The sequence below is a fragment of the Epinephelus lanceolatus genome, chromosome 20 (genome assembly GCF_041903045.1).
Source record: "Epinephelus lanceolatus isolate andai-2023 chromosome 20, ASM4190304v1, whole genome shotgun sequence".
NCBI classification, from domain to species: Eukaryota; Metazoa; Chordata; class Actinopteri; order Perciformes; family Serranidae; genus Epinephelus; species Epinephelus lanceolatus.
The window spans coordinates 18,740,623-18,763,606 of NC_135753.1; the positions used below are offsets into that span (position 1 = coordinate 18,740,623).

At 41.1% G+C, this 22,984-nt stretch overlaps 1 protein-coding gene across 1 annotated transcript; it reads right to left on the reverse strand.

Moving 5' to 3' along the window:
* Positions 1-845: 845 nt before the first annotated feature.
* insig1 (insulin induced gene 1) lies at positions 846-11,190 on the reverse strand. Its single transcript, XM_033639066.2, has 8 exons — positions 11,036-11,190; positions 10,672-10,822; positions 10,448-10,534; positions 10,018-10,365; positions 8,643-8,767; positions 8,270-8,436; positions 7,424-7,523; positions 846-3,701 (listed from the first exon to the last, which is right to left on the reverse strand). The coding sequence occupies exons 3-8, from the start codon at positions 10,503-10,505 to the stop codon at positions 3,672-3,674; spliced, it is 828 nt and encodes a 275-aa protein (XP_033494957.1). The 5' UTR covers positions 10,506-10,534; positions 10,672-10,822; positions 11,036-11,190; the 3' UTR covers positions 846-3,671.
* Positions 11,191-22,984: the final 11,794 nt, after the last annotated feature.

Genomic DNA, 22,984 nt, shown 5'->3' on the forward strand with positions numbered 1-22,984 from the left:
TTGCTGTGGCTGGAAATGAAAGGAGGTTGAAGCCCAGCCAATTATTTGGCCTGAGAAGAGGAGGAGACTGAAAGAGGAAGGAGAGAGAAGAAGTGGCGTGTGGCGTTGGATCGTTGGCCTGTCAGACAGAGAGGGAGATAGATAGATAAATAAATAGATAGAGAGAGCGATAGAGAGCAGATACATAGATGTATAGAGAGCCTCCCAGAACGAGGGGTTCATTCAGAGCAGCTCACAGATATTGGCCCCACTCCCAGAAATTTCCCCCAGAGCAAAAGGTTAACTGTCAGTCCCCCGCTAGGTATAAATAGAAGTCTGCCCTCCAGAAAGGCATGTTCAGAGAGGGGGTAGACAGAGGAAGGAGGGGAGCCCAGTTCCTCATGATCCCAGTGACACACAGGGGTGGGGTGGTTTCAGGGGTTTTTTTGGGGAGGAGGAGGGAGAGGGGAAGATGCAGTGGAAGACATTATAATGGCTCCAGAGACTGACAGAGGCCACGGACAAAAGAGTGTCCTCATCTATTCAACTTGGCCGTGACAGCAGACACAACAAATGCCATCAGCAGCACCCCAGAAAGCTCCGGTGCAATTGAGCTGCGGCTGCGTTTGACACCCCCCTCAAAAAATAATCAGAGAGCCATTGTTTTACTGAAGCTGCTGAGACGTGTAATTAGGCTAGTGTCTGGTAATCAAAGCAGAGTGAGTAGATGAAGCTCTGTTGCATTATGGATGTTGGTATCAGGTGTATATCACTGGATGGGAAGCTTTTAGTCGGTTATTTCAACATGTCAGTAAACTAGTTTTACCTCCCTTCACCCAGATTTGTGAGCAGTGACCACACAAATATCCTTATCAGGTGTTTTTATTTTTCACTTAAATCCATGGTAGCAAAAATGATACACGGCTAAAATATCAGACACACAAAAACTCTAAAACATCGAAACAAAAAGGTGCTTCACCACCTCCAAAAAAATAAAGCTTCCTCTTCAGTTTAACACACCTGAATGTCAGCAGATTCAACCTGAAGTGATCTGCCACAAAAACACATTAAAAAAAATAAAATTCCTTCGACGATGCAACTAATTTTTTTTTTCTACACACACAGTTTGACACAATATTTTTTTTTATGTCGTCATTGGTTTTGACTCTGAAGGCATGTAATCTCTGACACCAATCCTGCTCACAGAAAAGAAAGATGTTATTGCTTTTTTTTGAAGTATCCACACCGCATATACAACAAGTTATCTTTTTTGTTTAGCCACTGTCAGAAATAATAAGAAATAAATAAGGAGGAATAATCGGCTCATGTATATTCTGATTGCACTTAATCCTCTAGACCCCCAAACGCTAACTAACATACTGTAGGTCTAGCAATAATACCTGTCTGATCACATAGGAAAGCCATTATACACAAGCAATAATGTCATTATGTTTGTACAAATGATAAAACTAAACTGTTATAGTGACAAAAGCACTACATTCTATAATACACAGGCAATCACAGATTGCAAATCTTAAGTAATAATGTCCCGCCCTCTCCTTTAACTGCTGTATGTTCCCAAACTTTTAACACTAGCTTGAATTTGGAGTGGGAAATGTGTACGATCACAAAGACATTTAACACCTGGTCACAAATTAGACAGAATCACTGTAGGACTAGATCAGTACTGGTGGTACATTCTTAAAAAACACGGCCCACTGTGGTGGCTGTCTTTTGCTCAGCTAATAAAAAATACACAAAATGTGCACATACAGTACTGGCATTTTTTTTTTTTCGATTCAGACTTTGACGTCTTCCTTTTGCCTACTTTCTTACTAAACAATCCTCTGTATGTTTGTCTTGCACTTGTTAGACACAGACAAAACAACGTATTGAAGGTCTCAGGGTAGTTTTCCAAAAACAGAAAATGTGAACTGGCAGACAGATAAATGAGGAACCTAAATACTTAGCATTTTCACTTGTGGTATACCTAATGTCGTCATATATACAAGTGACCATCAGCCAGTACAAACTAATTGGCACTCCTGTACATACTTCTTATCTCTCTTCATTCTATCTGCCATCCTCTAATGTGTCATTTTAAAGGTACAGTGTGTAGGATTTAGTGGCATCTAGCAGTAAGGGTCGCAGATAGCAAACAAGCTGAAACTTCTTCCAATATGATTCCTTCAGTGATAATTGTTCAGGAGTTTTTTTTTGTTATTGTTTTTTTTTTTTTTTAATCGGGGGTCGAATTATCTGCAGAGGTCTCCTCCTCTACAAAAACACATGCAAGGGGTCTCATTTATGAACATTGCGTACGCACAAAATGAGGCCTGAAAATAGCGTACGTGACCACAACCATGCAAAAGTTGTGATCTATAAAAGAAGACTTGATGGGAGAAACTTTGACCCATGTTTACGAACATTTTGGAGACGGGAAATTGGCGACACAGATGGTGAAACTGTCGAATATCTTTTGGCTTTTGTCTGTATGTACGTGTCTAGTATGGATCCTACACGCTCTTTTATAAATGCGACCCTAGAGGTGATTAAAAGCAGTAAAAACACTGAATAAAGCTGTTTCACGTATTTAAATAATCAGTGTTTTCTGACACCGCCCGTCGTGAAGGGCTGCTAACTATGGTGGCCAATACTAAAATGCGAAAGGCCCCATCTTGAGCCAGCGTTTGTCCGTTCTGGGCTACTGTGGAAACATGGCGGACCCCGCCACCATGAACCCACTCCCTATGTACTGTAGATATAAACAGCTCGTTCTAAGCCACCAAAGAACACATACAGTACATTCCATTTCTGCCAATATAGCGCCCTAAATTCGACACACTGGACCTTTAAAACAAAAGTTCAGCTTAAGATGAGAGGATGGCTACCACTCATGTCTTTACAGCACATATAGACCAACACATTTCCCCTTCTGCTGGCTTTAGCAAAAAATTTACCATACAGATGTGACAGTGGCATTAATCTTCCCATCTCAATCTCTAGAGAAAAAGAAACTCCCTAACTATTCCTTCCAAATCGGGAGGCGTCATTCATTTGCAAACTCAGGCTACATTTGGTTTGGGGTCATTCAAAACTTACAAAATAAATACTTAATTTGGTTTGACTGGGAACATACATCTCCCCTGCGCCTCAGTGATGCAACTGAAGCTGCTGAATACATTTCTACTGTACGTGAGAGTGAAGACATTTTTTTTGCCCACTCATACAACATTTCCCTTTTTATGATCATAATATATTCAGGCTAAAAACAACACAAAAACAGTCTTTCCTGTTAAGACCAGGACGCATCCACACTAAAGCACACGCGCACGCTTCCACTCCATAAACTGCAGGAAAGACAGGAACTTCCAGCATGAAAATAAAATCAGTTCACTTCAAAAAAAAACAACAACAAAGAAAAAAAGAGAAGGCAAACACTGTCAATCCCGTCTAGTGAGAAGGAAGTCTTAATGCTAATGGAGTAGCGCAGAGGTGGGAGGGAGAGGTTGTTTGGCCACGAGGAGGTGCAGAGGACATGGCACGTTAGATGAGGGGATTTTCTGACCCGCACTTTGTTATGAGAACAAGGATAAAGTCAAAACAGAGTCCTTTTTCTCCTGTTATTCTCCTCGCTCTTTGTACTTGTCCGTCTTTACATTGGCTGTCCTTCGCCTGGTTTTCTGTTCTGTTCAGTCCATGTGGGGTTTCTCGACGCCACCCTGAGGGGACACAAAGAACAAGGCCGTTGTTAATAACATATTAATCAATGAATAACAGAATATCCGGAGTTACAAGCTGCTTACAGCTGATACAAAGCAGTTCAAAGTGAGTGTCTTTATTGTGCTAACACCTTTATTATGAAAGCAGTCAGGTAGATTTATGATCGTTACAGTGAACAAAGCACGATACAGAAATGCCATCAATCTATTGTCGTGTTCTGATGACAGGGGAACTGACTCTGGGAAACTTATCAGCCTCAGGTGACTCATTTTTAAGATATGAATCACACATGAATGCATCAGTTTCAGTTTCCAGTGAACTCAAAACTGACGGTTGAACTGAACCCTGTGGACAGTTTCCAGCTTTATTCAAGCAATCAGTCGCTTTTAAGTAAAGGTGGACCAGTTTCTGCTTTATGAACGAAACAGGGCAACTTTAAAGGTATAGTTGGTAGATTTTATAAAAAAAAAGACCTGTCGTATTTGCTAAAACTTTAACTATATCCTGATAGTAGTACACAAGACAGAGAAATCTGTAAAAAAAAAAATCCTATTTCTCCGCCTCCTCCTTGTCCTCCTAATGGTATTTGCAAGAATCTACAGCGTCTGAATGAAACAACCAATCAGAGCCGAGGACACCACAGATGTTTTCAGACACATATTTTAGTACAGTGGTTCCCAACTGGTCCAACCACAAGATCCAGATTTCTCCGTAGTTATTAGTCCAAGGTCCCACAGTAACACATTCAGCGTCATATTTGCATTTAGCCATGTCCTCAAGCTAGTTTACTGTCTCTGTACAGTGTCTGTCCGATAGCCACTCACTCCACAGCAGGAAATGGCATTTCAAAATGAAAGCTCTGTGCCAGCAATTCACTGTTCTTCAAAATAAAGTTGTTTTTTTTTGTTTTGTTTTTTTACAAACTTGACAAGTTTGCAAGTTACTAGCGGTGCATTCAGTTTGGACCGCGACCCACTAGTTGGGAACCACTGTTTTAGTGTACGGTTTAGCTGTAAATTTAAAAAAGTTTGGGACCCGGCCAGCGATGGTGCTTGGTTTATGCCTGACTAATTCCAACATATTGGCCGGGTCACAGACTTTCTTAATTTACAGCTAAACAGTACACTAAAATACGTTTCTGAAAACATGTGAGGTGAGAAATAGGCAATGCAGTGACAGAATCTTGAGTTATATTTGATCAGCACTACCTTGTTTGACCGCAATTTACAGTGTGATTGACATGATTGACAGCTGCATTAGAGACTCCACGGCTCTGACTGGTTGTTTTAATTCATGCGGGGTGGATGCCTGCAAATAGCATTAGAAGCATTACAAGGAGGAACATGATTTTTTGGTTTCATCAAATGTGACAAATTGTATATTTTTAAAAGTGACCAGCTACAGGTTTAAGTGTCATGATTAAGTTTAAAAAAAGGAAATGTTTCTTTCACTTCCCATTTTTTGGAATTTTTTCCCAAATAGAAACTGGACATTTTGTACAATAAGGGAACAAAGAACTGCTTGCATGCATAGCGCTATTTTCTTATTGCTCATTTTACCTGTTACAAGACACTTTGACTGTCAGTGTGTTTGCCCACGATTTCAAAACTACATGTCTGACTGTAACCTTTCAAATAAGATGCTAAAATGATTAGCCATTCAGCTTTAAAGCCACTCTAAGCAGTACAACAGCGAAGCTTGTTCTTTATTCTGCATGGTTAATGCTCCAAAACAGATTGTTTCACTGTAACTGGCTTTACCCCAAAATAAAAGAGGGAAAACAAGCCCCCAATAAACACTTTTAGGAAACAAAGTCTCATGTTCCTCCTGATCCCTCTCATAAATGAACCACTGGAGCGAAAGAGAGAAAAACAAAACCACGAGTGCCAACTTGTGCCAACATTCCTCAGGCCCCATCACAAACAAAAACAACAAGTAGCAAATGACCCTCTGGTCAGCCGAGTCCTGACTGGCTCTGTGTCCTGCCACGACTGTGAAAAACAACAGCCCTTAATCTGCTTTCACGCTTTCACTTGAGTCAAACTGAGGGAGTGACGGGACTCTTACTTTACAGACAGAATGAGGTGAGGCTTCTGGGCACAGGCTTAATGGAGACATCAAAGCTGACTTGATGGGATAATTATGAAGGAAGGGGGGCATCCAGTGCACTTTGCACAACTTTAAACCATTCTGACAATGTTATCGGCTGTTGTGGTTCAGTTTAATAATTGGAAATAAAGCATGTGCGGTGCAGAGGAGTCTTTTGAAGTCTGTTCCACAATTTAGACAGAGTGCAGAGGAGTTCAACTGATACAGATTTTAGGGACAGTTTGTGTAAATATGACAGGCCGATCATTTTAAAAACATCACACAGAATCACAGATGTTTATTTGTGAATTATAATCTCGACAAACTGAATAAAAAGCCTCTGGATTAGGATGACTGTAAACATTCTAGTGAAAATGGTTTAGCCGCAGTTTAAAGGAAAGTAAAAATGCCGAAATGTGACTTCCTGTTTAACTTTTAGATGTTACACATACAGAACTTCAAGCTAATAAATGTAGTGAAATAACAAATATATAATGAATGCAATCGTCTTTCTCAAAAATTCCAAGGTAACTGTATGACGAGATTTTTAAGAGTACAAAAAAAACCTAGAAGACATAAGAGGTGGGACCAGTCAACAAGTAAGTCTCAAGTCTTTGCACTCAAGTCTCAAGTCAAGTCCTAAGTCCTAAACATTGTGTTTTGAGTCCTAAACCAGTCACAATGCATTCTTAACCAAATTATGAATGCTTTTTAAAGTATGTATTTATTTTGGAAGATGTCATGTCTCTATGTGAAATTTTTGACTTCCACATTTTGCATACTGTTTGTTTTTTATTGACCACCATGTAATGTTGTACGCGGATGACATTAACTTTGGTATCATCTTTTCCAGCTGGTGCTCAGTTACGTAACCTTAGTTCTTCCCAGTTCTCTCCTGCAACTTGATTTGATGTTAGATTGGTTCAAACAAAGTGGATCTAAGGAATTAAGTGTCACTAAGTGTCGACTTGCTGGGAATGAAAAGTGTTAGTGTTAGATGATTGAGGAAATTAAGGGAAAGGAATTGATTCGTGGCACACTTTTAAAATAACATACTTTTTAGTTTTTGGGCTCGGGGGACGGTATCAAGTATTTTAAAGTCAAAAGGACCAAGTCCAAGTGAAGTCACAAGTCATTGGTGTTAAAGTCCAAGTCGAGTTGTGAGTCTTCTTTAATTTCATCAATAGTCATCAAATTTGTGATGACGTCCACACCTCTGGCAGACAGTATGATGAATGCTAAACCTTGAGACCTAAAGCTCCATGTTGTCCCTAGAACACTTGGATTGTATTGCACGAGTTGTTCGGATTAATATATCAACTTTGTTCCCATGTTTGTACCTAAAGAAAATGGCGTCTGGTCATGTTGTTCTTGAGAAGGGTGACACATAGCAAAGAGAGTGACTATAATTGAGAGATTAAAAAGTCAGACGCTATATACAGATGTAATTTTCTGCATAAACATTTTTTCACAAGGAACCCCTAACTCTGGTTATTAAAGAATTGTGACCAAGATGTGTAAAGTGGGACATTTTATAGTTGAAAAATACACTTGTTCGTGGCTTGTAACTCAAATACAAATCTTTGACCCTTTAGTTAAAAAATGACATATCATAAATAGTTGCAGACTTTACCATGGCAAGTTGGCGTCCGATGTTTCCCACGGTAACACCGCCTGAGAAGAATATGCATGGAAGCCAGGAGCGTACATACAAGAAGTCTGGAGATGTATACCTGAAAAAGAAGAAAAGCCAAAATGATTAAATCATTCTTTATAATGTAGAGCAGGTTTACTGATGCTGTTCTGTAGCAGCTCCTGACCTCTAACCTGTTCGGAGGGTGTCAAAATAAACCACAATTCCCTCTAGCGCTAAATAAGATGTCGCCTGACAATCAAAGCACAATAACAAACACTTTGACTCCTGCTAACAAAAAAGGCATCTTAAAAGACAACGCTCAAGACAGATCTGTGCAAACAAAACCTGTCATGCTAGAAAACACTCTCATCTCTGCTCCCTCTTTTCTCAGCATGAGCTGCAGCTGCCTTTTGAACCTCTCCTCCTGAACAACAGTCCCTTTTAACAGCTGTGTATTTTTGATGATGTGCCACTGAAGCCAGTAGGAGGGCCTCTTTAATTGGGCTCCCAGAGACAAGGGGACTTCTCAAAATATAACTCGACACTTCAATTGTTATCTGTCATGTCTTTTTTGATGGAATCTAACAGGTGGAAGTGCCTTCAACTACTTTGTCTACTTCACTCACATCAGGGTGGGGTTTACTGTCACGGTTATATAATTAACACTTACACCAACACAGTTGTTGTTGTGGGTGTAACATGAAACCAGAAATTAGTGATGACTCAGCACTGGTGATTAATCATTGTAGACAGTGCCAGTCTTGTTTCCTCAAATGCAAAAACCTGGACAACTTCTGTTCTGCTTGTACTTGAGCCAAGTGTTATTACAGAAAAAGGACTTACTGGTAGACTCCGTTGTAGACCAGCAGCTGTGTGAACACAGTAGCGAGGACAGCAGTGGTGAGTCCCAAACCAAAGCCGCTCCTGGACCGGTCGAACGTCCACCACAGGCCCAAGGACAAGGCTGCCAGCGTTAGGGAGAGCTGCACATTATTGTCGAAGTCTAGTTTCTGTGTTATTGGTGAGTTAAGGATAAAATCAAACAGCATGAGACTGCCGTGGGATTAATTCATACTCAAATATTTGCACGACCTGCAGAAGTGTCGTCACTCTTAATGGTAAAGCAGGACATCCTGGTGCTTTAAATACTGCCTGAACTAGAGACAGAACAGCACACTGTCCCCACACTTTTACAAGGTGAGTCATTAAAGGATACAACACTGGCGTGGTTGATGCCTACGAACACGGCGATGCACCTCATGACGCTGGCCCACTCCCTCTTGAACTTGTGCGGCTCTCCCAAATGGCTGTCGAGGCAGGGATACAGCAGGCCGACAACAGCTGTGGAAAGGAACAAACAGACCCGAATTACACGAGATAAGCAGAAACTGTGTGAAACGCCAGTGGGCAAATCCTGTCACGGTGCTGCTGTGTGGGATTATTTTTATTTGCTGAACATGCGCTTCCATAATTAGCCTCATTTAGGCACCTGCATACACTTAAAACTAATACATTTTTGTTTTTTAATTTAGAAGATTTTCCTTTGTCTTGTTTGTTTGATTCTTCTTTGATAGTTCTTGGTTTTATGTGATGTTGTTCACCCTATTTTATATTGTCATTTCAATAAAAAGCACAAGGTAATGACCCAAAAATATTCAGTTTACTATCCCATAAGTAACACACAAGGAAGTCTTGACAATTTAGAAACTAGAACCAGGTGCTGTTTTGCATTTTTTCTGTTTAAATGACTGAATTAATGGGAAGGAAATATAATTGTTCATGTATTTCACTGTAAACTAAAAACAGGAAGCATTTAGTTTACACAAAAAGACCTTAAAAAGGTTCCTACACGACACTTAAAGGCATTAATTTGGCACAGACTAATGTCAACAGGCTGTAAAATCATGAAGCTACACCTCACTTTCGTTTGTGTTCTGCCCTGCAGCACATGAGAGGAGGAGCCGACGAGAAATGATGTGCTCCCCCCACCCACTTCCTGGTTCCTGGCCTTAAAGGCACCGCCCCCTCAGCTCACCCGTTATGACACTAGCCAATGAGCGCGCCGCTCGCCTCGCATCCGGCTGTTGCGGCCAATCAGAGCTCGAGCAGCGCCACCATCTGTGCCGAGTCAGTGTTTTTTATTTTTTTCAAGAGACTGCCACACAAAACCACCAAGACTTGTGCGGCATTAGATAAGAAGGCTTGTATAATAGCCAGCAATGACAAATTCAGACGGTGACTCATTAACACATGATCATACAGTAGCAGTCATAGAAAATGATTGTTTTCTGGCTTAAATGGTTTAAAAATCGCACTATTTTTGAGCGTAGTGTGATGTGGCATGTATATTAACATCACATACATGACTATTACAGTTTCACCACCCATACATGATTCTTTACGTACATTATTATCATTAATTTTAACTTTAAATGGACAAAAACATAGCAGCACTGTAACCCCTCCCCTCACTACATTCCTTTGTCCCAAACTTAGCAGCCAAGCTACTGATAACCAGGGTCAAACCAATCTCCACAACTATTGATAACCCACCAATTGACCTTTTATTCCTCCAACCACTTTGTACTCACCGGCTCCTGTACCGCAGCAAGGAGGGATCCACCAGGCAGAGGAGAACAAAGTTGTCATCACCTCCTCAGGAAACAGGGTGACATTTCTTTGTATCTGCAGCAAGTTGAGCACCAGGGCGAGAAACGCACCCACGGTGAAGAGGACCAGACCCCTCCGGATCAGGTTGGCCGTCCGGACGTCGTGCAGAGAGCCGTAGGCATTGCTGAGCACCGAGGTGATGATGGACATCATCTCTTCGGCTTTGGATGCTAACCAGTTGGCCCCAGATGAGTGTTTAGTTTCGACCCTTGGTGCACAGGAGCAGCTCCAGCAGTGGTCCTCCAGTCTGGGCATTTGGCACTTTGAGGCTGGAGGAGAAATGGATACAGTTTAGATACATGGCTGCATGATTAAAGATAAGTTATGGTGAGATCAGGTTGTGATCCTTACCTTGATCTCCAGACGTCTTCAGTGTCTGGTCCAAAGAGAAAGCTCCGCTCCTGATCATTCGCACCTCAGCTGATGCTCGATCCCCTCCTGCTCGTTAACAACAAGGACTGCAATCACGTTGTTTGTTCACATCATCGTTAGCAGACCCACATACACACACACACACACACAGAGTAAGAGAGGGAAACACAGTGCTGCTCCATTCCACAGCACAGAGCTCATACCAGCGACGAGAGCTTCCTCTGCAGAAAACAATCACAGCTGTGTCGGGTGAGAATCGGCAGCCAATCAGAGCGCGGCGGCTGATATGACGTGGCGCCACCCCACCGCCCCCTCGTCCGGGACAGATGCACAAACCAGGAGGCTGCTGGGGAGCTGAAGTGAAAGTGGAAACAGAGAACTACTTTAAATGCCAGCCAAACATATGAAACTGTGAAGAGCATTTGAATAGCTGCAGCAAAAAGCAAGGATGCAGTGTGGTGCAAGATCAAAACTGGAAATGAGCAAACATAATAAAAGCAGATGATAAGTTTAGCAATGAAATCAGCTCCATGGTGCACCATTATGAGATGAAAAAAATGTGTTTACCAGTATAAAAGCAGAATTCCTCTTAAATAAATGCTCCAACTTTTGCAGATCTTGTCCAAACCAGCAGGCTGCACCTCCACATACTACTCCCAATCTCCTGCACAGGTACCTTATATAGGCAGCCTTGGGAAATGGGACAAACAGCACAACCTTTTTTTCCCCTTGTTGACAAAAAGTTGAATTATGGGTCATGTTAGAGGAGGTGGGGCCTGCAAGGAGGAGTATGCAGGGAAGGGCATGTAGGCCAGCTGCACGTCAGTCAGAGATAATGTGAATGGGAAAAGGTTCACTGCACGGATGACACAGTCTTTCAAGGAACCACAACAACATGGAAACATGTTTTGCAACAACCTGCGTGACCCAGCCAGGAGCATATAGGGCAGAGCGATAACAAGCCTCCACCCGCTGCATACGTGCGGTAAAAAACATACATCTATAGGTGCATGTTTTGCTTTTCACTGAGCCTGAGGACATGCACAGAGGGAGATAGTTCCTTTTTGAGAGATTAATAACACTTATCTCAATTTCAACTGTCAGAAAGTCCCAGACTAAGTCATATTTACTTAACATCAGCTGCTGGCACTTTGCACAAAGTAATACCATGGATGAATCATCTTTTTTCATGCAAATTGGCTTGCAAAATTAAGCGATGCCTCATGACCTAAAGCAAATTTGGTAAACAAAAACAGAAAGCATATCAATCAGATAGCATTTCTTTTCAATTACGTTTAATTAAAACCTTTTTTTTGGTGTAATTATTTGTGCCACTGATGTCCCCGGGTGTAATATTCATTGGGTTTTTTTGGCAATTATGTGGTGCCAAAATGCAGAACCAGAAATGCGATCAAATGAGGATGCAATGTGGGGAGTGGTTTTAAGTGTCAGTATTTAGCCAGTATTTGGCTTCAAAGCGCTAACCCAACTGCTGAATTTATCTCTTCTTTTATTTCTTGTACTTTACTGCCATTGACAGACATTAACAGGCAATTAAAATTACAGAGCAACAACACACTGAGATTGGGCTACACTTTACATACATGCACATATAGGTGAAATACCACTGTTCAGGGATAGAGCACACACACATCTACCTATAATACCTACCAAAAAAAGTACATCAAAACAATAAGATAAAAACAGACAGTTTTAGTTGTAGCTGAGCAGCAATGTGTTTCATCATGTAAACATATTTGACTTTTTTGGAATTGTCATAGGAGGATTAACCTTCATTTAATTAATGGTAATTATTTTCCTTGCAACTATCAACAAAATATGCCGTATGTAATGCAGGTATGTTGTAAACAGGTGTACAGATGATGCTTGATTTGATGTGCCTTGTTAACAAAACGATACCCCAAATTACTGGGAATACTGAAGGAAAAACATCTTATAACTATAACTATGAAAACACACATAGCAGCATGGCTCTAGGGATGCCAATGTCAGTCTGTCGGTACAATATTTCGGTTCAGAGTGAGATATCTCAGCAACTATTCAAAAGATTCTTCATTAAATTTTGCGCAGACATTCGTAGCTCCTAGAAAACGCTGTACTCCTTGTGTAGTGCTCATTGGGAAATGCTAGCATGCCAGCGTGCCAAACTGAGACAGTGAACATAGTAAACCTGCTCAGCATTAGCATGTTAGCATTTTCATTGTGAGCATGTTTGCATTTAGCTCAAAGCCTGGCTGTAGTGATGGGATTTCTCGTTCACTTGTGAGAGCCAGTTCTTCGGCTCTCGTTCACTTTGAAGAGCCGGTTCAAAGATGCAATTCATTTGTTTTTTGTTTTGTTTTTTTTGGTTCTGTGTGTGTGTGTGGGGGAGGTGTTAGTGGATCCAACGACAAATCGCATTGCAGATTTATCGCATCATGTGATCTGGATATTGTAATGGGGACCCAGAATAGACTCCGCAGATATGAAGTTTGGTGTAGCCATAGCAACGCCCTTTATAATCAACAAGCCTGTCACTACAAGCAAGTGCTAGCAGATACTGGGTTAGCTTCCTACTGTTAGTTTCTAACCGAGTGGGGACATCAATACGACGTGAATAAAGTGTCATGGTCGCACACACAAACATTCACAAAACAGTCCAGAACATATCCCGTTCGTACCAGAATAACCAACAACCTCCCCCTATCCCAGAACACCACCAAAATGCTCTCAACAACAAGTATATAGTCTAAATTCAGACTTGTTCCAGCGTGTCCAAACTGCATGCCGGGTAACATGCAAACCAGACAAACAAAGAATTTAGGAATTGGCTAGTTCACTCTAAAGAGCCGGTTCACTAGTTCACTTCAAAGACCCAGTTCAAAGACCCGGCTCATTCGCAAACGTCACATCACTACCCAGCTGTGTCTACAGTCTCCCAGAGCCGCTAGCATGACTGTGAAGCCCAATCACCAGAACAAATGTTGGCGTTGTACGTTTCTGCAAACTAGGAATATGTTACATTTGGATGTTTTATATGTAGTGAAAATGTTAAATTTTACATTCTTTATGTTTTGTTTTTATTATTTTCTTGCAACATTGTGGTTAACATGTGGTCAGGTTTAGGCAAAGAAAACACTTGGTTATGGTTAGGAAAAGATCATGTTTTGGCTTAAAATACCTGGTAGCCATCACCACAGCCCCCACTGGAAATGCTCTGACATTACACACAACTCAGCACATCGAACAGTGGGCTGGTGCTTGGCACCATCTCGCCAAGGATTCATGCCATCCACCATCCCATCCTCCTCCTCTGGATGAGAAGCTCAGCTTGTAAACGTGCAATCTGAGCTACGGCACTTCAGAAATGTTGATATGATACATATGAAATGTACAAACGTAATGTATTTATGGTTTGCTGAAACATAATCTCGGAGCCCATCGGCTGTCTTCTTATGATGACAAGCCTCTGAGGATAATGGCCAATACTTTAGGAGATCCGGTGTAGCCAGCAGATATCCAAGCTAAAGCCTCCTCTTTCATCTTCACTGATCCTTTACAGCAGTGGTTCCCAACTGGTCCAACCACGGGGTCCAGATTTCTCCTTAGTCATTAGTTCAAGGTCCACACAGTTTAATATATTCAGTGTCATACTTGCATTTGAACATGTCATTGAGCTACTTTGCTGTCTCTGTCAAGCAGCTGTCCATTAATCGCTCACTCTACAGCAGGAAACAGCACTTCAAAATAAAGATTCTGTGCCAACTGACTCTTCGCTAAGCCCCACCCCCCTTAGTTACTGTTGCCACGTCCGTCAAGCTTTCGCTCCTAGCATAAGAAATATGGAGTTTTCAGCGATATCAGTGAGAGATATTCCAAAGGAAATAACATCAAATTTCTGGAAAAACTGTTCTGAGATATCAGAGAGAAGCCAACAGAAAGGTCTTCAATATGCATGTGAAAGCTATATTCACAATATCATCTGCTGGCGGAGTATAAATCAGGACAACATTAAAATAGAGGGAAAAGTTCACCAGTCGCAATGGAAGTGTCAGGCACCCCACGTCTTGACACTTCACGTGAAGGACAAAGAATGTTCTTGTACAGCAGGTAAGTCAATATATGGTTTAAATTTAAGTTGTTGAGTTATGTTCCCTCCTTGGGGCAGACAAAGGGAGAGCAGCTAGCACACAAAGCTAGCGTTAGCTAATGTTAGTTAGCATCTTAACTTGGAACAAACGTAGGTGTTTTTATTGATCTTTGCTGGATTCAGCTGTTGGTGTGGTCTTCCACACTGTTTTAGCCATATATTCCTTGGGTCTTGGGCATGTGGAAGGGGAAAAATTCAACACCACCTTCGACACTTTTTGGGTATCAGGTGTTGGACATGAAGGTAACGTTACCATATGCATGCCGCTTCGGCAAATTAGCTTCTATTGAAAGCTTGACGGACCTCTCAGTTGCTACACACGGTTGCTAACGTAGGATTGGACAGTGACTGATTAAGGGAGAGACTTAGCAAAGGGTCAATTGCGGTCCATTTTGAAAGGACCCATGACCCACTTTTGGACTGTGACCCACCAGTTGGGAACCACTGCTTTACAGTTTGACCAGCAACCTGAAACAGGCTCAGACAGCATTTCGGTTAATCTCTTTAAACAGATATTTGCATATGAATACAGACAAATAAGAAAAAAGATAATAAAAAGAATTTCAGCCAAGGCTTCCTGCCTCTTTTGCTTTCTACACAGACTGTGATCGGTCAGTGCTACTCAGACTACCAATGGAAACCACACACTTCTGATACCAAAATCTTGTACCCTTGCGTACAGAGTCTACATACATATGCAGATATCTGTTTGTAGATTAGCAGAAACTTACAGTGCCAACATTTTCTTCTGGTGACTGGGCTGAGCTGTAGACCCTTACTTACAAACAGTGAAGGCAAAAAGCTTCTTTATTCCAGAGACTTTCAAGTTATTAAGCATGTCATCACACAATTTAAAGATAAAGGAGATGTTTTAGTCCCACTAGAGCAGTTTCAGAATGAGTTTTTTAATGTTAGTATTACATATGGATATATGAGTCACCTTATAGGTATTACAGTTTCCAGGCAGTGCATTCAAATTGACTGAGTTTAAATTGGTTCCACTTCAATAGAATGAGAAAATGCCATTTCTAAAATGGCAGTGATAACTGAATGGTTAAATATAAATGTCACAGCTGCACTCCATTGGAGCCGTTTCACTATTTTGTACCAAACAAGTCAAGCATGAAAGTATATTGAGGGTTGAAAAGTTTGCATTTGTCCCCCCGTCTCATTTCCGAGTGCTTAGAGTGGTGTTGGTGTGTGCAGAAGGCTTGAACAAATACAGCATGTCTTATTGGATGAGAAAACTGTCAAAGAGGAAATTCCGCTTTTTAACCATCTGAACAGGTTTCTTTTTCTTCCTCACCCATTTCATAGCTTTTTTTAAAGGATGCTTTGATATAAGGGCACACATCCTCACTCATGACCTCTTTACAAACACTGCGTTGTGGTCCTAAACCAACATTTGGAGAAATTCACTTTGCTGCAATCCATAGATAATGACATCAGTCATATTCACTCTCTCCTAATTTCAGTGGTCCATGTGGTTAATGCAGATAAATCGCCAGAGCTTCACAGTTTCTCAAAGGGGGGGAAAGGAGGTCAGAATGAGAAGGGTGTACCTACGATACAGAGAGCTCTCCAAGGCCCAAAACTACACCACTACACCACAGTAATCCAGCAATAGTATTCTTTCTGCCTCAGGACAAAATGAGTGTGTTGAAGGGCTGTGTATGGAAAGGAGTGTGTGTACGTTCCCCAAATGAATAAGTTTCTCTCTATGTAATTCTCTGCAATCCAGGTGCCTGAGGATAAAAGCCTACAGCAGTGAGTGTGTGTGGGGGTGTCAGTGTGTGTAATCTTAATCTACTAAGAAAGTGAAAGTGTACTGTTGGAAGTGTGTGACCTGAGATGACTTCCACACACGAGGACACACTGAATATCTTATTATATTTAAGTAAATGGAAAACAAGTTAAATAGTGAAAAATAGAGAGATTCTGCGTGAATGTAGATCCCTATTTTAGCTTCTAGTGTTTCCACTGACAGAAACATTTGAATTAATGTTCAGGCTGAAATTACAAGTCCTATGTTAGCTAATGCGGGGCCATAATAACCATGAAAATGACTCGGCATATAGCAAACAGCTCCTAGCAACCGGCAGAGCTGGCGCTGGCGTTGAGGAGGTCTCAGCCACATCAGATAGATAAAGCAGGATGCTACGACACTTCAAATGAATAGCAGATCAAGCGTGTCATAGATTATGCTGTTAGACTGGGAGGGATTGAATTATAGCTAAAGGAAAAGCCTGCTGGTAAATTGATCTATCAAACTTGCGCTTGACAATTTGTTTCCTCAATCCCGTGTGAAATTATGAAGGGAAACATCCTAATCCGTCCTCTCTGAGAGTTGATTAAGACGAGAACGGTTTCAGCTTCATCTATTTCAGGTGTCAAAAACCATTGCGTTTCTAAGCACTAAGATACTGCACATTTTGAGAGCCTTTTGAATCGTCTAACCCGTTAATAAAGACAGTATTTTCATGTGAAAGCACCATCGGTAATTGCAGCATCCACCCGTTTCATGACTAGATAAATAATCCGCAGTTTGCTTAAAATTCTCAAACCCTGCCTTCTTCCTTTTTCCAATACCACTGCTTCAATTCATTCCAGGCACTCTGGATACACACAACCTTTTCAGTATCTCTCTCGCTGTGCCATGAAAGATGAAAGGGGATTCTGGGGTACAGAGTGTATCAAGCAGCTTAACAAAGGGTTCCATAAAGGCCCTGACTCTACAGCCCGAGGGCGTGGCACCAGGATGCAATCTCCCAGCCCCTTTGTTCTTCAGCGTTCAGCACCAGAATTGTTTCAGAGCAGCTCACCTTTTTTTTTCATCGCCAGATCCAACACTTACTCCTGCACAGCATGCCTATTTTCTGAGTGTATTATGCCAAAAAAGAGAGAACATGTTGGGTTTTAAGGGTGATAAACACATCCTGAGTCAGAGCAACAAGCCAAACAAACTCTGCTATTCAGGGAATAAAAATGTTTCTATCTCAGAGGCTGTGACTTGCATTCAACGAGGTTGTTTAAAAGAATAGTTCAACATGTTGGGAAAAATATGCTGCTTATTCACCTTTCTTGCCGAGAGCAACATTAAAAGATTGATGCCATTGTTATGTATGTATGGTAAGTATGCCACTGGTTTGCTTAGCACAGCATAAAGATAGGAAACAGGGGTTAAGCTGTATGATGGAGAGCATGACAGCTAGCCTTAAAATGAAGCCAAAATATCTCCGTCGCCTCCTGGTGGCTGGCTGCAGCACAGGTCATAGACCCTGCCCTCTACATGTTAGCAGATGGGACATGGGCCAAAGATGGTTTCTTTCATTTTAGGTTGTTCTTATCATGCTGATGTGTTCAAGTGTTCATTTTCTGTTGGGTTTCATTTTAAATAGTTAGTGTGATGTCATGATTGACAGCTGTATTTGTCAAATGATGTGCTCGCAATCAATGGAGTTGTTCGCATTTGGGTTGGACGGGTGTATGAATGGGAACTTGAGACTGTGGCTCCACTCCCCAATCACTACTCACATATTCTGGTTCCAAATGACATCACCAGCGAAAGATGGCAGGAATATTTTGGCTTCAATTTTGTACAGTGGGAGGAAGTGCAGACACGTTGTCCATCTTTATATATAATTTAAACTGCCTCCCTGTGCTGCATGTAAGGTAAGATAGCAGATCAGGGGGACAGAATTGTCTCACCTTAAATCTACCATGGGAGGTAGTAACAGCACCACAACAGTGTATGTATAAACAGGACAGTCTGTGGGATGGGCTCTTGGGTTGCACGGGTGTGATGCTTTGACAACATGTTATGTGTGCAACCGACTGCAAGAGATTTAAAAAGTAGCAGTTAGCGGCTAACTCAAAGAAGGAGAACAGTGGCCTAAACGTCTGCAAATTGGGAAAACAATGAGGTTTGGAAGCTCCTTACCCTTCGAGCAGAAGACCAGATCAGCCCCCACATAACACGGACAGTAAATGATTTTTATTGACATGTTAATGCCATTGTTGTTGTTTAGAGAGCACTACCAACGTGTATGTTACATGTCACACTAGAGGCCGACGCTGATGTGTTACATGTCATGCCTCTTTTGGTTCCGCAAAGCCACGATGCAGTGTATAACCACACACTGGAGCGACATGATGCTCCATGATCCATTGGTTCTGTGTAAAAATGCAAAGGAGGCATAAAGAAGGGCATTTGTGGTGGCCCTATAGTGTCATCTCTAAGGGTTTATGTGGGACAGTTGGCCTGGCTCTGTCCTAACGGAACAAATCTGCCTACCAGCACCTCCAAAGTTCACAAATTAACAAATGAAATTTAATCTGCACATTTCAGCAGAATGATTTTATTACCTTTGGACAAAGCCAGGCTCGCTGTTTTCCCCTGTTTCCAGTATATATGCTAAGTCTCATCTTACTCTCTGCAAAAAAAAGCTATTAAGGGTATTTCCCAAATTGCCAAACTTCCCCTTTAAAGGGAATGTACGTTCATTTTTAAAATTCCATCTTACATAAATGTTATTCTTGTGGTCTAAGCAGTCCAAAAATATTAGTAAACATGATAAGCTCTCTTCCAAATCCAAAAGTTATAGTGCTAAAATTCAAACTGTGATGTCATCAAATGTAAAGCCTGGAGCTGCTCCATAGACAGTGAATTGAGAAAGCTGTTATAGCTGACACTGAGAGCACCCAGGGGAATGTTTTGAGTATATGGGAACATTTTCTGTTTCAGGACTGAGAACATTACATTAGGATAAAGCTAATTTTGGGTATAAAAACAGTAAACATTATGGTGGTCCACAAAATCAGGCTTCCATTCATTGTCCAGGGAGCAGCTCCTGACTTTTTAGCCTATGACATCACATGTTTAAGACTTAGTTCTCTGGTTTCTGGCTTAAAGAGAGAGAGAGAGAGAGAGGGAGAGAGAGAGAGAGAGTAACTAATGTTCACAAATATTAATTAAACTTTCCTAGGCCATGAAAATTACATAATGGAATTCTTAATTTGGGTGGTGTTCCCCTTTAAGTTGACACACAGCCCTCACAGCGTGTCAGTAATGATAAACTGCCACTTGCTCTTATCATGTGTGAGCTTCCCAGTGCTGAGCTTATTGCTGCCGTTGACCTTTTAATAGCTATTTCACTTTAAAGGAAAACACTTGAGTTTGTTATCTGTCTTCCAAGGAAATTGCACCAAGGTGATAAGCACTGGGCTGCTGACTGTATTTTTAATCAGGCTACCTTATGTTTTTTTATGCACCCTGGTAAACAGATGAGTCAACACCGCAGACTGAAACTTCCCACAGTGTTGAATCAACACTTCTTTATCACAAAAACTTAACAATACAAGCCCTAAAAAGGTGCTATTTTGTTTTAGGGCTATTGTACTGGACTGCTGTAGATTACCAGGTGTTTGTGATTCTGCTCCCGTCTGCTTGTATGTGGCATATTTACACAAAAGCTCTATTCAAGTCAGCCACACTAGAAGTGCCATGAACAGCACAGTTCCAACAGCCAATCAGCATCCTAAATGATCCCCATCTGTCTGCTCAGGTGTCATTCTTGACCAATCATAGCCGCTCCCCCAGCAGGCACGTCCATGCATGTGAGAGTGAGAGAGATAGTGAGAGTGCTAGACAGTTTGTTTAAAGTTGGACAATGCTCCTAAAACTCAGCCCACATTTTTCTGCAGTGTTGTACAGTGGTGATTAATTTGGTAAATTTGAACAAGTTTCTCCTCCAAGCCGAACAGCACAGAGACAGAATTTAATGGTGATGTAATCCTCGGACAAATCCTGGAGCTGCTTCACAGACAGTGACTAATAGGACAGCTCACTCTGACAGCACCCATCCATGGTGACTTTACTGGGATTTGGACACATGACTAATGGCTAATAAAACTGTCTTCAACAAAAACTCTGTCCGTCATTGACTCCAAAACTCCAGAAAATTTCACCTTTTATTGCCATTAAATATAGGGACACTGACCTTCCTGTGCAACAGCATAATTCAGTTTATGGGAGTAGTTCAACATTTTAGGAAATAGGCTTATTTGCTTTGCTCAACCTGATCTTACTCCCAGCCTGTCAAATACTGATGATTGGTCAGTGGCTCATCAGCGTCAGACACTGACGGCATTGATTAGCCAACTTTAGTGGCAATATGTGATACTACGCGTGACGGCATTTGTTGACTCTCCGGACAACTATCATAGTATAAAGAGCGAGAAAGTCCACAAAGGGGAGGAGGGAGGTGGATAGGTCAAATAAACTGGACTTTCGACTGGGAGCCTGCTGTCCATGTCTTGTGTGAAATCACAAGTCAGTTGAGTTATTTTAATAATGACGTGGCATATATCATGTGACAAATGCCATGTGATGCGATATTATTTAAGTATAAAATGTACTTATTTTAAGCCAGTAAGATTTTTTGCTCTCAACCTAACCACATGCTTTTGCTGCCTAAACCCAAGAAAGTAGATTAAACCTGACAATTAAGTTCTTCACCGACATTTGGAATTTTATTTTGAAAAAGAGTATATGCATTTAAGAAGTAGAAGCTGTACATTTCCTGTGAAAATGAAAGTTTATTTTGAAAAGAGAAGACGCAAGTAATGAGTGTAAATTGACATGCCGTCCCTGAGGATCCAAAGCTAATGCTGGAAGGATACCTTTGATGTGACGAGCCACTGAGCAAGCGTCAGTATACTTGCATAAAACCAAAAAACAAATAAACATATTTTTTGAAATGTCAAGCTATTCCTTAAAGGAGCAGTGTGTATTTAAAGGGATTCAGTGGCATCTAGTGGTGAGGATTACAAACTGCACACAGCTGAAATTTCTCCTGGTTAGAATTCTTTCAGTGTTCAGCGTTCAGAAGGTTTTTACCAGAAGCCCAATTAACCACAGAGGTCTCTTCCTCTCAAAAACAAACAGACCAGGTGATTAAAACCAATAAAACACTGAACAAAGCAATGTCACGCAACAAATCAATGTTTTTCCTATGCTGTCTGACATGTCAGAGACAGGCTGCTAGCCCAGCACCTGCTAATGTGTGCTTACATTTTTACTCTGATAATTTAAGATCCAGATGTTCAGGAGGTTTTTACTGGGAGTCGACTTCTCCGCAGAGGTCTCTTCCACTCCAAGCAAATGACCTAGCAGGTCATTTAAACCGGTAAACACTGAATAAAGCAGTTTCACGCTATGAAAATGAAAGTTTTTTCCGATGCTCTTGACACAGAGGGGCTGCTAACTACAGTTTTCGACGTAAAAACACAAATGGCCCTATCTAGAGCCAGTGTTTGTTTTGTAAGTTGTGGGCTACTGTAGAAACATGGTGGTGCAACATGGAGATCTCCATGGATGAGGATCCGGTACTTATGTCAGGGGTTGGCAACCTTAACTATCAAAAAAGCCATTCTTGACCAAACTAATTTTAAAAAATCTGGGGCCGCAAAAAATATGTGAGGTTTATATGATGGTAACACAGCCTATTAATTCTAAATTAGCCTATCAACATTATTAATAGGTCTAAATGAGCACTGCAGTGGGCTCTATGGGATTATTCGGTACTTTAACTTTGCAGCAGCACTGGTGGTAAAAGCAAACAAACCTGTCCACACCCCATTACATACTTTATTTTCTTATTTTTCAAGAGTTTTCCTTCTTTGGATTTAGAATCCTTAACATTTTTCTTATTTTTCTCATTGGGTGTCAAGGCTACATATTTTTTACAGCTGGAACTTCTTTAGGTTTACAGTTGTAATAAATTAAATTAAACTGTTAAACTATTAACTATTATTCATTTACATATAGACTAAAGAAAACATACTTACTATGTTATATTTAATTCCATTTCTGCCAGTATATCCCCCTAAATCCTACACACTCGCCCTTTAGCTGTCCACATTTAATGCAATAGCAGTAATGTCAGTTCTGTTTAAAGCTTAGTTTTCCCTTTATGGACATTTTTAATGGCACTAACATCCTCCACTGAAGCTGTTATAGCGGTTATACTGAATAAGCATGAAATGTTTACAGCCATTCTATTTGCCAAGCACCTTTTTAAAGTGCATCAGTTGCGATCACACCACCTTAACCTGAGGCAGCCTCTACCTGAACTGTCACTGGCTCTAGTTTAATGTTTAACACAGTGGCCTCATATCAGTGGAAGCTCTGAACACCCTGTTGCCAAAGAGGGTTAGTGTGGGAAAAAAATATGCAAAAGTTAAAAAGTAAACTTGCCTTGTTTACTGTTCTCATACAATTTCCACTTGACCCTGTTATTTACAGAAATGCCAACAGCATTTTTACTTTGCTCAGACAGACTGGTATACTTTTGAAAAGTATGTTG